Source organism: Amblyraja radiata, chromosome 30 (genome assembly GCF_010909765.2).
Source record: "Amblyraja radiata isolate CabotCenter1 chromosome 30, sAmbRad1.1.pri, whole genome shotgun sequence".
NCBI lineage: Eukaryota > Metazoa > Chordata > Chondrichthyes > Rajiformes > Rajidae > Amblyraja > Amblyraja radiata.
This window is the reverse complement of record NC_045985.1, coordinates 9,399,103-9,416,699: the sequence shown is the minus strand read 5'-3', so window position 1 is coordinate 9,416,699 and position 17,597 is coordinate 9,399,103. Positions and strand designations below refer to the sequence as shown.

The 17,597-nt window shown below is 47.2% G+C and overlaps 2 protein-coding genes across 2 annotated transcripts in view; both read left to right on the top strand.

Moving 5' to 3' along the window:
• Positions 1-2,128: 2,128 nt before the first annotated feature.
• The window catches only part of LOC116989945 (golgin subfamily B member 1-like), a 49,051-nt gene continuing 33,582 nt past the window's right edge, over positions 2,129-17,597 (top strand). The window contains exons 1-12 of the mRNA XM_033047499.1: positions 2,129-2,427; positions 4,081-4,197; positions 4,970-4,992; positions 5,092-5,210; positions 6,333-6,444; positions 7,664-7,841; positions 10,738-11,157; positions 11,248-11,343; positions 12,223-12,456; positions 12,855-12,885; positions 13,105-13,147; positions 13,226-13,344. Coding sequence (XP_032903390.1) covers positions 2,233-2,427; positions 4,081-4,197; positions 4,970-4,992; positions 5,092-5,210; positions 6,333-6,444; positions 7,664-7,841; positions 10,738-11,157; positions 11,248-11,343; positions 12,223-12,456; positions 12,855-12,885; positions 13,105-13,147; positions 13,226-13,344 — 1,687 coding nt within the window. The 5' untranslated portion in view covers positions 2,129-2,232. The remainder of the gene's footprint in view (positions 2,428-4,080; positions 4,198-4,969; positions 4,993-5,091; positions 5,211-6,332; positions 6,445-7,663; positions 7,842-10,737; positions 11,158-11,247; positions 11,344-12,222; positions 12,457-12,854; positions 12,886-13,104; positions 13,148-13,225; positions 13,345-17,597) is intronic.
• Positions 4,979-16,024, top strand: LOC116989861 (E3 ubiquitin-protein ligase TRIM39-like). The gene is made up of 3 exons (XM_033047430.1): positions 4,979-5,210; positions 6,333-6,886; positions 16,014-16,024. Exons 1-2 carry the CDS (start codon positions 5,000-5,002, stop codon positions 6,863-6,865), a joined length of 744 nt encoding a protein of 247 aa, XP_032903321.1. The 5' UTR covers positions 4,979-4,999; the 3' UTR covers positions 6,866-6,886; positions 16,014-16,024.

Genomic DNA, 17,597 nt, shown 5'->3' with positions numbered 1-17,597 from the left:
ACAGCAACTGAAATCAGATCTGTCTGTCGATCCGTTCATTTTAACGCGTTAACCGCGTCCGGCAACGGAACAGAAATTACTTTTGTGTAAATATAAAGATTGAAACAATCTCCCTTCCCGCGGGTTCAGCAGCAGCCGCGGGCGGCGGGTCCTGAGCTCCGGGCTCCCCCGGGTCCTAAAGTCGACTGATTCGAAGAATTAAAAGCGTGTTTGCAACATTTGCTCTCCACACAACAGATTAGTTTTCTTCGGAACGGCTCTTTTGGAAGAATGGGCTCAAACCAAATTCCCGGATCCAGGTGGGAGCCCGTTGTGCTCAGGCTCTGCCCGCCTCTCTGTAGGATACGTAGAACATTCCTTGTCTCAGTCGCCGCCAGACCTCTCCCTCACCTCTCTCTCAGATAGTTGTCCTTCCACGACCCCTGTGTAAATTCTGTAAAGGTTTGATCTTTTTTACGCACGATTTAAAATACAAGAAGCTAATCGTCCATGAAGTCTGAGGACCACGAGTCGAACCGTAAAACATCCAGTTTCTAAGAAGAAACTGCAGATGCTGGAAAGTGGAAGGTAGACAAAAGTGCTGGAGAAACTCAGCGAGTTCAGCAGCATCTATGGAGCGAAGGAAATAGGGAACGTTTCGGTCCGAGACGTTGTCTATTTCCTTCGCTCCATAGATGCTGCGGCGCCCGCTGAGTTTCTCCAGCACTTTTGTCTACCGTAAAACATCCATGTTCCTCGACAACCCAACCCCCGGCACTCACCCTCACCAAGTCAAGTCAAGTTTATTCGTCACATACACAAACGAGATGTGCCGTGAAATGAAAAGTTGCAATGCTCGCGGACTTTGTGCAAAAAGACAAACAAACAAACTACAAACCGAATGGAACATAATCACATATTCTTTTACATATTAAATATTGTGGGCGAAAGGAAAAAGGGGGGAAAAACTGCAATTTAAATTAAAAATTGGTCCAGTAAAGTTAGTCCCTGATGAGATAGGCGTTTACAGTCCTAATGGCCTCTGGGAAGAAACCCCTTCTCAACCTCTCCGTTCTCACAGCATGGCAACGGAGGCGTTTGCCTGAACGTAGCAGCTGGAACAGTCCGTTGCAGGGGTGGAAGGGGTCTGGAGTTGCACCTCTGGAGAAGCGGGTGCAGGTTCTCTGTGGAAAAGTGCATTTGAAAGCTTTCACAGAAGGTTCAAGCTCGGGTCCGGTGTGGAGAGGGTGAATGGGGAGGGGGTATTTCCCATGTGTGCGAGGTTCAAATGGGCACAGATTTGAGAGAGAGAAGCAACAGGTGGAACATGGCTCGGAGTGTAGGATGGAATTACAGGATTTAAACCGAAGATAGACACAACATGTTGGAGTAACTCAGCGGGACAGGCAGCATCTCTGGAGAGATGCTGCACGCAAATAGACGCCTTGGTTGGGAGCCATCTCGGAAGCATTAGCTTCAGACAGACAAAGTAAACCTTTACATACTGCAATGAATGTTAGAGGCTCATATAATATCCTTTAAACAAGACAACGCAAAGATAGATTGCCCCGAAGACTGCTGCATGAGAGACAGGTGCACTGTTGTGGAATAAAATAAGGGCGGAGGGAGGTCTCCGTCCATCCTGATCCCGGGCTGTGAACGGAGATGCGGGCGGCGGGTTCCACTGCCCAACAGGTGCAACGTCTCCTCAGGTTACACCCGAGGCTTCCTTAGCGCCGGGCCCCGTCCCTGTCTGTCCTGCCTTAGTCTTTCACGTCCATGTTCAGGCCAGTTTAATGTCCAATCTACCCCTCCCTCGTGTGAGATGAGTTGGAAGCGGCCAGGACATCTTCACACGGAACACTTGCAGCCAGATAGCACTCATTGCCCGGGACGGCAGCGGGCGCAGCGACACGGTACTGTTGAGTTTCGAGACACAGTCCCTTCGGCCCACCGGGTCCTCGCCGACCAGCGATCCGCGCACATTAACACTATGCTACACCCACTAGGGACATTTTGTTCTTTTGCCAAGCCTCTGAAGAGCCCAAGATTTCGGAGAAACCCCACGCAGGTCACGGGGAGAACGTACAAACTCTGTACAGACAGCGCCCGTTGTCAGGATCGAACTCGGTTCTCTCCGCTGTAAGGCAGCAACTCTACCGCTGCGCCACAGTGACGGTCACATGACCATGACCATATTCTGCAGATCCACGTCAGTGAATACATTTTGAACCAGGGAGAGCTGCAGATAAAATGGCTGCAAAAGACCCGGTCGAGAATTGGACCGAGGAGGTAGTTTGTTCCATCTGCCTGGATTTCTTCACCGATCCGGTGTCACTGGAGTGCGGGCACAACTTCTGCCGCTCCTGCATCACACAGAGTTGGGACAGCGAGCGGAGAAACTCCTGCCCGGAATGTAGAGAGGAATTTGCTGACCGCACCCTCAGGGTTAGTTGGGCCTTGGCGAAACTGTCTGAGAAAGCTCGAACACTGAGCCTGAATCTCAAAGCGAAGGAAAGTAAACTTCAGTGCGAAGAGCATCAGGAAGAACTGAAGCTGTTTTGTGAAACGGACAAGAAGCTGATCTGTGCGATTTGTGCAGCTGGGCGGGATCACAAGTCTCACAGCTTCATGCCGGTAGATGAAGCTGTTAAAATCTACAAGGTAAAAGCAAACCGATTCTGATCACTTCATTGTGTCTAGTGTCGTGTCGTGTTGATTTTCTGACATTTTTATTCTCTGATCTGAAACCCAACCCCAGGGTCAGGTGAAATCTGCCTTCGAATCTCTCACAGAAAAGGAATCAGAGATCCATGAAATGGAGCAAAAACAGACATGGACAATTTCTGTTGTTCAGGTTTGTGCTATCGATTTAATGTTCTTGTGTAGATTTGATCCCTGTGAAGTGTGCAATAATTTGGCACCTCTATAGAGCTTATTAGTCGAGGGCCAGAACACTTGGGAGAGGTTGAGCAGCCAAGGACTTTACTCCCTGGAGCGCAACAGTCTGAAGAATAGTCTGTGGCAGGATACATTGGATGGCCAGTCTGCTACCCTTAGTAGGGGGGTCGAGAATGTGAGGGTATAGGTTTTAGGTGAGAGGGAAAAGATTTAAAACGAACGTGAAGGACATCTTTGATAGCGAGTGCATGGAACGAGCTGCCAGATGAGTATTTATAATATAAGAATATAACAATTACAGCACGCAAACAGGCCATCTCGGCCCTACAAGTCCGTGCCGAACAACTTTTTTCCCTTAGTCCCACCTGCATGCACTCATACCATAACCCTCCATTCCCTTCTCATCCATATGCCTATCCAATTTATTTTTAAATGATACCAACGAACCTGCCTCCACCACTTCCACTGGAAGCTCATTCCACACCGCTACCATTCTCTGAGTAAAGAAGTTCCCCCTCATGTTACCCATAAACTTCTGTCCCTTAATTCTGAAGTCATGTCCTCTTGTTTGAATCTTCCCTATTCTCAAAGGGAAAAGCTGATCCACATCAACTCTGTCTATCCCTCTCATCATTTTAAAGACCTCTATCAAGTCCCCACTTAACCTTCTGCGCTCCAGAGAATAAAGACCTAACTTATTCAACCTTTCTCTGTAACTTAATTGAGTTGAGTCAGGTACCATAACAACAGTTCATAGGTATTTGAACAGATTCGTGGAGAGAGAAGTTTTAGAGCTATCTGGGCCAAATGCGGGCAGGTGGAATTAGCGTAGATGGGACGTGTTTGTCGGTATCTAGCACCCCTTGCTGTATGACTCTATGAAGTCTGTCATTCTAAGTGGTGCTGCTTTCTGCTAGTTCTGGTGACCTGGTTCTGTCCTGTGAGGGTTAATGGACATATACAAATAGTTTAGGTTGCAGGGAATTGAAATGGTGAAATGGGAATTATGTGATTGTACATTAGTTTCACAAAATATTTCAGAATTATTGAGAGAAGCTCTTGAATTGCCTCGATAATGAAACCACGAATTAAATACATGTAAATTGGATTAGTGTCGAAGCTCGTGGACATGTTGGGCCGAATGCCATTTTCCTGCACTCAGAGTGACATAATATATTGAATCTTATCTTTCTCTGATAGGAAGAGTCACGCAATCTCCAGTCACAGGTCACATTCCAGTTTGCTGAACTGCACCATATTCTCGTGGAGAAAGAGCAGCGCATACTCGGAGATATCCAGGAAGAAGAGAAGAAAATTGTAAAAGACATGGAGAAAAATCTTCAAGAGATACAAGAGAATTTAAATTCCATTCATGAGGAACTGTCAAAGTTACAGTTACAGATAGACCACAAGGACAGCGTGATATTTCTGAAGGTGAGGGGTTACACTACAGTTTGGCGAAGTGAAAGTGCACAGTCACAAAGTGGTGGGTTAAATTTCTGTAATAAATGATGCATTTACCAGTAATTCAGGACTGGGCCAATGTTCCATCTGTTCCATCTACTCACCACATCCGACAATAATGCCCCAAATTCCAGGAACCCTCATGTATTTATCCCACCAACAAACTTATCTGCAATATTGTCTTCAGGCCACCCTGTTAGTTCCACGTTCTCTTTACTGCATTTCTTGTGGAATTTATTAAAGGCCATCACGCATTTCAGGTTTTATCTTCCTTTTCCCCACAAGTAGTGATAATATTTCCAACCCCCACCCATTTAAATCCGCGGCTGATATTAAAATATTCCATCCTATTATCTCTGGCATCTTCTCCAGATAAAATCCCACGACCTGCCCGGTCTTACTCATAAGTTGCATACTCGCAGTTATTTTCATCGACATTCCTAATGCTTTCCCCCGTGTTCGATGTCTCTACGACAATATCCACTTTCTGTCTGTGTGACAGCGGCAAAGAGTTGGGAAATGGGAATTATCAGAGGGTTTTTTGTAGCAATTTGGTGAAATACCCGCCGTCGGGATCATGACGATCCATCTCAGTCTATTGAGATTTGTGTTTTATTTATTTCAGGAGCAAGCTGGTCACAAGAGGAGGTAGGGCATGCTTTTGACTGAAACAATGTATGTTTTTATAGTACAGCTAAAAAAAAACAGCGAATGCTCAGTTTCTAACCAGCTGTTACATATTTGCAGGGTTAGTAATGAAGCCAACCCAATGTGTGTGGTAGAAGGTGTGATGCCGATTGAAAAGTTTGATCTCACTTTTTTCCACAACATGGCATTGAGAGAAACATCTGATATCATCAAACGAGGTAAAACTGATACTTCATACAGTCTGTGTGTGAAGAAAACTGCGTCCTCCAGTATTGATATCCCTGCATGACAATAAGGTTTCGATGATCTCGCCTATACCTTGTTGCGAACATTGGCAGACTTCCTTGCTATCCACATTTCCCATTCCCCACAAACGTACTTTTCACACCTCCTGCATTCACATCCAAGCCAGGAAAATATAACATAAACAGCAAAGGTTGCAGCACCGATCTCTGCTGCACACCACCAGTCACAGACATCCACACAGAACATTCTTCTACCGCTACCTTCCACCTCCAACCACCAAGACAATTTTAGAACCATTTTACAACTCACCTTGGATCCCACCTGCTTTTGCTTTCAGGACCAGCCTTATATGCAAAACATTGTCAAGTCCCTCAATAAAGTTCACATATTGTTTTACAATGAGATCATGAGGCCCTGCTGAGTGCCCCCCACCCACCCACCCCTGGACAGTCTCCCTCGGATGGTCACGTCACACAGCTTATTTATTTATTTTACTTTTCCTGTAAATCGGTTGGAGCTGCATACTAAATCTCGTTGCACTGACGTGCAATGACAATAAAAGATATTATTATTATTATTATTATTATTATTAGTGTTCTTGGTTGTACAACCGAATCAAATCCACCCTCCTCTAAAGAAAGTAAGGAAACAGTAGCAGTGTCCAAATCAGTGGCCTCGTGCGTCTAGTCCACTCCCACTCAATATGATCACGGCAACACCACCCCACATCTCTACATCCTCTTTAACCATCTCTAATTACAACTCACACCAGTCTCCTCATCTTCCAATCTGCCTCTCCCTCTCCATCTACTGGCAAGATATTTAAATACCCGCCTTCTTTCTCCATCTTCACCCGTAATCTCTCGTTCATCCTCACTTTACGCATTCGTTATCCTCACGCCCCGAGCCCTCCCGGTCCCGATAACCCGTGTAATTTCCCCTCTCCAGCCCGATTGGGACGCCCCGGGAAAGATATGTTGTCCATCCGATGTGGTTGGGGTGAAACCTCGAGCAAGGTTTCAGTTATCCGCCCGCCTGTGCCCGAGTCTCCCCCGACCCCCGGGGACTCTCTGATTCTCTGTTTCTCCCCCCAGTCTCCGTCACCCTGGATGAGGAAACATCGGGTCTGCAGCTCGAGGTGTCTGAGGATCGGAAGAGGGTGAGACTGGCCGAGTACTGCAGGAATCTCCCTGAAACCGAGAAGAGGTTTACATACCTGGAGTGTGTGCTGGGATCGGAGGGATTCACATCAGGGAGATATTACTGGGAGGTGGAGGTGGCGGAGTGTCGTGGCTGGAGTCTGGGGGTCGCCGCAGAGTCTGTGGACAGGGGTGAAGCGGAACCGCTTTCCACGGAGACTGGAGTCTGGAGCATCGGGCGGCAGGGTGACGACTTTGTTGCAGATACCGACCATCCAACCCCTCTCCCCGCCCGTCTCATCCCCGGGAAGGTGGGAATTTATCTCAGTTACGAGTCCGGGACAGTTTCATTTTACAACGCGGACACCAAGTCCCATCTCTACACCTTCACTGGGAATACATTCACGGAGAAACTTTATCCTTACTTCTGGATTTGGGATGAAAACCAGTGGCTGATAATCTGCCTCGGTTCCGCTCCGGGTGTGTAAAAGGGTCGGGTCCCGGGACCAGTGTCAGGAGCGGGGCTCAGGGGCTGTGGGGCAGAAACCCAGTGGACGCCGAACGAACGGCTCCCATTTAATCCCCAAATTCCGCGTCGTGAAACCCCAGTGAGCGCGGAAATAAAACCAGGGGGAATGTAAATGTGGGAAGAGTGAAATAAACAGCAACTGAAATCAGAGCTGTCTGTTGATCCGTTTATTTTAACGCGTTAACCGCGTCCGGCAACGGAACAGAAATTACTTTAGTGAAAATATAAAGTTTAAAACAATCTCCCTTCCCGCGGGTTCAGCAGCAGCCGCGGGCGGCGGGTCCTGAGCTCCGGGCTCCCCTGGGGCCTAAAGACCGCCGACTCATTGAATTTACAGCGTGTTCAAGAAGGAACTGCAGATGATGGAAAATCGAAGGCACACAAAAAAAGCTGGAGACACTCAGCGGGTGCAGCAGCACCTATGGAGCGAAGGAAATAGGCAACGTTTCGGGCCGAAACCCTTCTTCAGACTGATGCCACAGCGTCTGAATTAACCGCGTGTTTGCAGGATTTGCTCTCCACACAACAGATTAGTTTTCTTCGAATGGATCTTTGGAAGAATGGGTTCAAACCGAATTCCCGGTTCCAGGTGGGAGCCCGTTGTGCTCAGGCTCTGCCTGTCTCTCTGTAGGATACGTAGATCATTCCTTGTCTCAGACCCCTCCCTCACCTCTCTCTCTCGGGTACATCATGTCTGTATCGGTGCTGCTTCCTGCGCTCGTTCACCGCTTTAACGCTTCATCTCCCTCACTGCCAGTTTCCAACCAGCTCCCACTTTCCTCTGCTCGAGCCCCGACTCTTCCCTTCGCTTTCTCGCCGTTTCAGAGAAAACCGAGTGGCCAAAGTCCATTCCAAGCCCGCGGACGCCATCGGCTGCTTCGTCTGTCCACGACCCCTGTTTGCGCATCGAAATGGATGATTCCCTCCAAGATCGAGTGCGTACAGCAACAACCCGCTTACATTTACACAATGTCCTCGCATCTCTTTTAGGAGGCCACAAAGTGCTTTACTGGTGGAATTCTCTTTGAAATGCAGCCAGGAATGGCAACTGAAATGCAGGAGTCAATTTACAGACAGGGACATTCACAAACAGAGTTTAAAAGTAAGCTATACTGTCCAAAGCGATTTGTGTTTATTTCAATTGGAATATTAGAAGCACCAAGCACATCATTCAAATAAACACAATCTTTCTATTCGGTTCTTATGAATGTTACTGGTCGTGTGAATTATCCAACTACAACAGGGTATTAAATGTATCTGTTGTATTAATCTACTGACCTACAATATTGTAAGTGGGTTTGATTTCAATGAACCAACCCCTTTTACATATTTTCCTCTGATTATCTGCCTCTGTTTCTTCCCTTCTTTCACCCAATCCATCAGGTGAAACTTTAATCGCCGCCCTCAGCCCAAGAGAGAGAAATTGTCATGAGTTGTTAATTGTCATATGTACCGGGGCGGAGTAATGACATTCTTACTTGTCCTTAATCTGAGTTTGCATCTAAATCACTCCTCACAACTTATCTTCCTTAAACTGCGGGACACACTTCTGTTCCTGACTCCAATGTTAGTAAATAATCCTCACTCCTCATTCAAGGAATGTTGCCATTCCATTCCCAATGTCTGTAATCTTCCAGATTTGTAATCAGCATTCCCAACTCCCAACAACGTGGGCTGCAAAATCTCTGACTCAGGCGTTTTTGCCTGAGACCAGACCTCTGTTGTGTGGGTGAACAAAGCTGTGATAGTCTTGGGATAGGGCTTGGGATGGGTCCGCAGTTGGTCAGGCAGGATCTGCGGAGAGAGGACATGATTCGCAGGTGGGGATGGGTGCGAGGGGGTCTTTCCCATTTGTGCGAGGATCAAATGAGCACAGAATTGAGAGAGAGAGAGAGAGAAGCAACAAGTGGAATATGCCTCGGAGTGTAGGAAGAATTGCAGATGCTGGTTTAAACCGAACGTAGACACAAAATGCTGGAGTAACTCAGCGGGACAGGCAGCATCTCTGGAGAGAAGGAATGGGTGACGTTTCGGGTCGAGGCTGCCTGAAGTAGGGTCTCGACCCGAAACGTCACCAATTCCTCCTCTCCAGAGATGCAACCTGTCCCGCTGCGTTACTCCAGCATTTAGTGTCTATCGAAGGGGAATACGGCTTTCCAGTTTAGTTTATTGTCACGTGTATCGAGGTACAGTAAAATCCAGTCAGCAGAAAGACAATACATGATTACAATCGAGCCACTTACAATGGACAGATACTCGATGATGGAATAACGTTTAGTGCAAGGTTAAGCCAGCAAAGTCCCATCAAAGTTAAAGTGAGAAATGTTGAGGTGGGAGTAGAGGTTTAAGAGTGTGGGGCGATTGTAATATGTGATTGTAGATCTGCATCACACGCAAATAGACGCCTTGGTAGTGCGCCATCTCGGAAGCATTAGCATCAGACAGATAAAGTGAACCTTTGCAAACTGTGACCACCAGGAAGGGCTTCCTCCCAACAACCATAAGGCCATTGAACACTGCATAACGCTTACCTCAGCAACTATGAACTTCTACGGGCTGTGTGTCTATGGTTCCATCTCCCACCCCTCACCCCCCCCCCCCCCCACCCTAGTCGTCCCGCTAGTTTTGCTGTTTGTATCGCCTGGTGTAACTTCCTCCACAGCCAACAATGGACCATTGTGGGCTCTTTGGTCATCGGTGCGGCCTGTGATCTGTTCTATGCCTTTCCACACCTCTAGTTTCCCTCTCCCCTGAATCTCAGTCTGAAGAAGGGCCTCGACCCGAAACTCCACCTATTGCTTTTCTCCAGAGATGCTGCCTGATATGTCGCTCGTTGGTGCGGACTCGGTGGGCCGAAGGGCCTGTTTTCGCGATGTATCTCAAAGCTAAACTAAGCTAAACTGATCAACAGACAAAGAATCCGGTAGACAAAACTGTTGGAGATACTCATTGGGTGAGACAGCATCTCTGGATAGAATGAATGGGCGACGGTTCGGATTGAGACCCTTCAGACAGACAAAGTGAACCTTTACAACCAGCAATGAATGTTAGAGGGTCATATAATATCCTTTAAACATTACACGCAAACATAGATTGCCCCGAAGACTGCTGCATGAGAGACAGGTGCACTGTTGTGGAATAAAATAAGGGCGGAGGGAGGTCTCCGTCCATCCTGATCCCGGGCTGTGAACGGAGATGCGGGCGGCGGGTTCCACTGCCCAACAGGTGCAACGTCTCCTCAGGTTACACCCGAGGCTTCCTTAGCGCCGGGCCCCGTCCCTTTCTGTCCTGCCTTAGTCTTTCTCGTCCATATTCAGGCCAGTTTAATGTCCAATCTACCCCTCCCTCGTGTGAGATGAGCTGGAAGCGGCCAGGACATCTTCACACTGAACACTTGCAGCCAAATAGCATTCATTGCCCGGGACGGCAGCGGGCGCAGCGACACGGTACTGTAGGGGTTGAATTTAATTTAGTTGAGAGATACAGCACGCAAACAGGCCCTTCGGCCCACCGGGTCAGCGCCGACCAGGGATCCCCGGACATTAACACTATCCGACATCCACTAGGGCCATTTATTACATTTACCAAGCCAATTTTTTACATTTCCCAAGGCTTGGAGTGCGTGAGGAAACCGAAGATCTCGGAGAAAACCCACGCAGATCACGGGGAGAACGTACAAATTCCGTACAGACAGCACCCGTAGTCAGGATCGAACCTGGGGCTGCATTCGCTGTAAGGCAGCAACTCTACCGCTGTGCCACCGTGTGACGGTCACGTGACCGCCCATATTCAGCAGCTCCACGTCAGTGAAAACCTTTTGAACCAGGAAGTGGAGATAAAATGGCTTCGAAAGACCAGGTCGAGAGTTGGACCGAGGAGGCAGTTTGTCCCATCTGCCTGGATTTCTTCACCGATCCGGTGATACTGGAGTGCGGGCACAACTTCTGCCGCTCCTGTATCACACAGAGTTGGGACAGGGAGGCGAAAAACTCCTGCCCGGAATGTAGAGAGGTGTTTACTGACCGCACCCTGAGGGTGAATCGGGCCTTGGTTAGACTGGCTGAGAAAGCTCGAGCACTGAGCCCGAATCTTAAAGAGAAGGAAAGTAAACTTCACTGCGAGAAACATCAGGAAGAACTGAAGCTGTTTTGTGAAACGGACAAGAAGCTGATCTGTTTGATTTGTGCAGCTGGGCGGGAACACAAGACTCACAGCTTCATGCCGGTCGATGAAGCAATTGAAATCTACAAGGTAAAACCAAATCAACTTTGATCACATCATTGGGTAATCTTTTCTTTATTGTCTGACATTTTCATTTTCTGATCTGAAACCCAACCCCAGGAACAGGTGAAATCTTCTTTCGAATCTCTCACAGAAAAGAAATCAGAGATCGAGCTAATTGAGCATAAACAGAAAGAGAGCATTTCTGGAGTACAGGTGAGGCTTTGTACTATCGATTTCATTATTTTGTGTAGATTTGATCCCTGTGAAGCCTGTAATAATGGGCACCTCTATAGAGCTCAGTAGTCGAGGACACGAGATCTTGGGAGCGGTTGGGCAGCCAAGGACTTTACTCCCTGGAGTCTGAAGAATGATCTATTGCAGGTGTTTAATTTCATGAAACGAAATGTCAGGGTGAATACTCAGTCTTTTACACTAAGTGGGGCGTCGAGCATGCGAGGGCATAGCTTTAAGGTGAGAGGGTACAGATTTAATACGAAAATTAAGGGCAACTTTGATAGTGGGTATATGGAACGAGCTGCCAGGAGAGGTTGTTGATTCAGGTATCATAACAACATTTGAAAGATATTTGAACAAATTCGTGGAGAGAAATTTTTAGAACCAGGTGACCAAATGCGGACAAGTGGAAACAGCGCAGATGGGACGTGTTGGTCGGTATCTAACGCCCCTTGCTGTACGACCTTATGAAGACTGTCATTCTGAGTGTTGCTGCTGTCTGCTAGTTCTGGATACCTGGTTCTGTCCAGTGAGGGTTAATGGACACATGAAATGGAATAGGTTGCAGGGAATTGTACCGGGGAAATGGGAATGATGTGCTTGTACATTACTTTCACCAAATATTTCAGAATTATCAAGACGAACCCTTGAATTGCCAAGCTAATGAAAGCTACGGATTAAATACAGGTAAATGGGATTAATGTAGATACGTACAGAGCCCAGCATAGACATGTTGGACCGAATGGCATATTTCTGCACTTCAGGACTCAACATTAATTGGTCAAATATCACCTTCCATTTCACGAGCAAACACAGCAGAGTGACACAATATATTGATTCTCTTCTGTCATCTGATAGGAAGAGTCACACAACCTTCAGTCACAGACCACATCCCAGTTTGCTGAACTGCACCAGATTCTCACTGAGAAAGAGCAGCGGTTACTCGGAGATATCCGGGAAGAAGAGGCGAAGATTGTAAAAAAAATGGAAAAAAATCTTCAAAAGATTCAAGAGAATTTAAATTCCATCCAGGAGGAACTCTCAAAGTTACAGGAACAGATAGACCACAAGGACGGCGTGATAGTTCTGAAGGTGAGGGGTTACACTACAGTTTGGCGAACTGAAAGTGCACAGTCACAAAGTGGTGGGTTCAATTTCAGATATAAATGCTGCATTGACCAGTACTGGATCAATGTTCCGTCTGTTCCATCTACTCACCACATCCGACAATAATGCCCCAAATTCCAGGAATCCTCACGTACTTATCCCACTTCAACTTAAATGTATCTGCAATATTGTCTTCAGGCCACCCTGTGATTTACACGTTCCGTTTACTGCATTTCTTGTGGAATTTATTAAAGGCCATCACACATTCCATGCTATATTTTTCTTTTCCTCACAAGTCGTGATAATATTTCCAACCCCCACCCATTTAAATTCAGCACTGATCTTAAAATATTCCATCCCATTATCTCTGACATCTTCTCCAGATAAAATCCCATGACCTGCCCGGTCTTACTCGTAAGTTGCATACTCGCAGTTATTTTCATCGATATTCCTAATGCTTTCCCCCGTGTTCGATGTCTCTACGACAATATCCACTTTCTGTCTGTGTGACATTGGCAAAGAGTTGGGAAATGGGAATGATCATGGGGGAGTTTCCAGCAATTTGGTGAAATAACCGCCGTCGGGATCATGATCCATCTCAGTCTATTGAGATTTGTGTTTTATTTATTTCAGGAGGAAGCTGGTCGCAAGAGGAGGTAGGACATGCTTTTGACTGAAACAATGTATGTTTTTATAGTACAGCTCAAAAAAACAGCGAATGCTCAGTTTCTAACCAGCTGTTAAACATTTGCAGGGTTCGTGATGAAACCTACACGATGGGTGTGGTAGATGGTGCGTTACCGATTGAAAAGTTTGATCTCACTTTTTTCCACAACATCGCATTGAGAGAAACATCTGATATCATCAAACGAGGTAAAACTGATACCTCTTACAACTGTGTGAAGAAAACTGCGTCCTCCAGTATTGATATCCCTGCCTGACAATAATGTTTCGATGATCTAGCCTATATCTTGTTGCAATCTTTGGCAGACTTCATCGCGATCCACATTTCACATTCTCCACTTTTCACACCTCCTACATTCACATCCAAGCCAGGAAAATATAAAATAAACAGCAAAGGTTGCAGCACCGATCTCTGCTGCACACCACCAGTCACAGACCTCCAAGTAGAACATCCTTCTACCGCTACTTTCCACCTCCAACCACCAAGCCAATTTTGGATCCATTTTACTAACTCGTCTTGGATGCCAACTGTCTTAGATTTCTGGCCCAGCCTTACATATGGACCAATGTCAAGTCCCTCAGTGAAGTTCATATTTTGGTTCACAATGAGATCAGTGTGTTCTTGGTTGAACACTTTGATTAGGTCCCGCACGGGGGACTGGTGACTAAAATTAAAGCACATGCTATTGGGGGTAGGGTGTTGACATGGATAGAAAACTGGTTGGCAGACAGCAAGCAAAGAGTCAAGTCAAGTCAAGTCAATTTTATTTCTATAGCACATTTAAAAACAACTCTCGTTGACTATCAGTGCAGGTACTAACGTGCTACATACAGTGGTACATAGATCTAACAATACATACATAGATACACACATACAGTGCTCCCTCAGAGGACCTCACGAAACGCTTGTGAGTAGAAATAGGATGTAAGTCTAGACTTAAAGGAGTCGATGGAGGGGGCAGTTCTGATGAGAAGAAGGATGCTGTTCCACAGTCTAGGAGCTGCAACTGCAGTCAGTAGCCCAAAGTCGGCCGACCTGAGGGACCTGGAGGTAGAATGGTGGGTTAGCAGATTTTTGATATGGGTGGGGGCAAGCCCGTTAAGGGCTTTGTATACATATAGGAGGAGCTTGAAGTTGATTCTGTATCATTCTGGGAGCCAGTGGAGAGAGGCCAGGATCGGGGTGATGTGGTCCCTTTTACGGGTACCCGTCAGAATTCGCGCTGCGGCTTTTTGGACCAATTGCAGGCGGGACAGGGATGATTGGCTGATGCCAGTGTACTGGGAGTAGCAGTAAACAAGGCAGAGGGAGATAAATACGTGGATGACCTCTTCCAGGTCGTGAACGGGTCCGTGTCAGAATGGCAGGCAGTGGTGAGTGGAGTGCCGCAAGGCTCGGTGTTGGGGCCGCAACCGTTTAGCAAATATATTAATGATTTGGAAGAGGGAATTAGGAGGAACACTAGCAAGGTTGCGGGTGACACAAAGCTGGGTGGCAGTGTGAACTGTGAAGAGGGTGTTAGGAGGTTGCAGGGTGACCTGGACAGGTTGACTGTGTGTGCAGATGCGTGGCAGATGCAGTATAATATAGATAAATGTGAGGTTATCCACTTTGGCGGCAAAAACAAGGGGGCAGATTACTATCTCCATGAGGTTAGGTTTGTTAAGTGGGAGGTACAGCGAGACCTGGGTGTCCTTGTACACCGGTCACTGAAAGTTGCCGTGCAGGTACAGCAGGCAGTGAAGAAAGTGAATGGAACGTTGGCCTTCATAACAAGAGGATTTCAGTATAGGAGTAAAGAGGTTCTTCTTCAGTTGTATAGGGCTCTGGAAAGACCACGTCTGGGGTATTGTGTACAGTTTTGGTCTCCTAATTTTAGGAAGGACATCCTTGTGATTGTGGAAGTGCAGCGTAGGTTCACGAGATTGATCCATGGGATGGCGTGACTGTCATATGAGGAAAGATTGAAAAGACTAGGCTTGTATTCACTGGAGTTTAGAAGGATGAGGGGGTATCTTATAGAAACATATAAAATTATAAAAGGACTTGCCAAGCTAGATGCAGGAACATTTTTCCCAATGTTGGGCGAGTTCAGAACCAGGGGCCACAGTCTTGGAATAAAGGGGAGGCCATTTAAGACTGAGGTGCGAAAAAACGTTTTCACCCAGAGTTGTGAATTTTTGGAATTCCCTGCCCCAGAGGGCAGTGGAGGCCAAATCACTGGATGGATCATAGTGTTCTTGGTTGTACAGACGCATCAAATCCACCCTCCTCTATAGAAAGTAAGGAAATAGAAGCAAATTGCCTCGCCCGTCCAGTCCACTCCCGTTCAGTATGATCACGGCAACTCCATCCCACATCTCTACATCCTCTTTAACCACCTCTAATTACCACTCACATCCGTCTCCTCATCTTCCAATCTGCCTCTCCCTCGCCATCTACTGGCAAAACATGTGAATACCCGTCTTATTTCTCCATCTCCACCCGCAATATTTCGTTCATCCTCACTTTCCGCATTCGTTTTCCCCGTCCTCATGGACCACCCTCTCCCGTTCCCGATACCCCGCGGAATATCCCCTCTCCTGCCTGGTGAAAATCGCTGCGAAAGATGTCTGTTGTCCACCCGATGTTGTTGCGGTTAAAACACGGGCAATGTTTCAGTTGTCCGCCCGACTATGTCTGAGGCCGAGCGGCTTCTCCCCCGGTCCCGGGGCCGCGCTGCCCGAGTCTCCCCCCCCCCCCCCCCCCCCCCCCCCCCCCCCCCGACCCCCGACGACTCTCTGATTCTCTGCTTCTCCCCCCAGTCTCCGTCACCCTGGATGTGGAAACAGCGTATCCGCTGCTCGAGGTGTCTGAGGATCGGAAGAGGGTGAGATGGACCGGGACCCGGAGGAGTCTCCCTGACACCGGGAAGAGTTTTACAGTGTATGTGTGTGTGCTGGGATCGGAGGGATTCACATCGGGGAGACATTACTGGGAGGTGGAGGTGGAGGTGGCGGGGAGTCGGGGCTGGAGTCTGGGAGTCGCCGCAGTGTCTGTGGAGAGGAAGGAACAGTTCACACTGAGCCCGGAGACTCGAGTCTGGAGCATCTGGCAGCAAGCTGATGAATTTGATGCACTCACCTCCCATCCATGCCCTCTCCCCGCCCGTCTCATCCCCGGGAGGGTGGGAATTTATCTCAGTTACGAGTCCGGCACAGTTTCATTTTACGACGCGGACACCAAGTCCCATCTCTACACCTTCACTGGGAATAAATTCACGGAGAAACTTTATCCTTACTTCGCGACTTGGGTTGAAAACCAGTGGCTGAGAATCTGCTCCGGTTCCGCTCCAGGTGTGTAAAAGGGTCGGGTCCCGGGACCGGCGTCAGGAGCGGGGCTCAGGGGCTGAGGGGCAGAAACCCGGTGGACAACAGGTCTGCGCTGAACGGCTGTCCGTCGATCCGTTCATTTTAACGCGTTAACCGCATCCGGCAACGGAACAGAAATTACATTTGTGAAAATATAAAGATTAAAACTATGTAAGATATAAAGGGGAGAAAAGATGAGGTACGAAGGTAAGCTAGCCAAGAATATAAAGGAGGATAGTAAAAGCTTCTTTAGGAATGTGAAGAGAAAAAAAAAAATTAAGACCAAAGTTGGACCCTTGAAGACTTAAAAAGGCGAATTTATTATGGGGAACAAGGAAATGGCAGATGAGTTGAACAGGTACTTTGGATCTGTCTTCATTAAGGAGGACACAAACAATCTTCCTTGTCATTCCCAGTTTGGCAAAAGAATAAATCAGGGAAGGTAGTGCATCCGTGGATAACAGGGGAAATCAGGGATAGTATCAAAGCGAAGGATGATGCGTACAAATTAGCCAGAAAAAGCAGCATACCAGAGGATTGGGAGAAATTCAGAGACCAGCAGAGGAGGACAAAGGGCTTAATTAGGAAAGGAAAAATAGATTATGAAAGAAAACTGGCAGGGAACATAAAAACTGACTGCAAAAGTTTTTATAGATATGTGAAAAGAAAGAGATTAGTTAAAACAAATGTAGGTCCCTTACAGTCAGAAACAGGTGAGTTGATCATGGGAAACAAGAATATAGCGGACCAATTGAATAACTACTTTGGTTCCGTCTTCACTGAGGAAGACATAAATAATCTGCCGGTAATAGCAGGGGACCGCGGGTCAAAGGAGTTGGAGGAACTGAGTGAAATCCAGGTTAGTCGGGAAGTGGTGTTGGGTAAATTGAATGGATTAAAGGCCGATAAATCCCCAGGGCCAGATAGGCTGCATCCCAGAGTACTTAACGAAGTAGCTTCAGAAATAGTGGATGCATTAGTAATAATCTTTCAAAACTCTTTAGATTCTGGAGTAGTTCCTGAGGACTGGCGGGTAGCAAACGTAACCCCACTTTTTAAGAAGGGAGGGAGAGAGAAAACGGGGAATTACA

Bases quoted from the DNA above. Each gene is read 5' to 3' on its own strand.
- LOC116989861 (XM_033047430.1), top strand. From the start codon at position 5,000: ATGCTTTTGACTGAAACAATGTATGTTTTTATAGTACAGCTAAAAAAA. The intron at 5,211-6,332 runs GTAAAACTGATA...TTCTCCCCCCAG, and splicing joins ATCTGATATCATCAAACGAG to TCTCCGTCACCCTGGATGAG.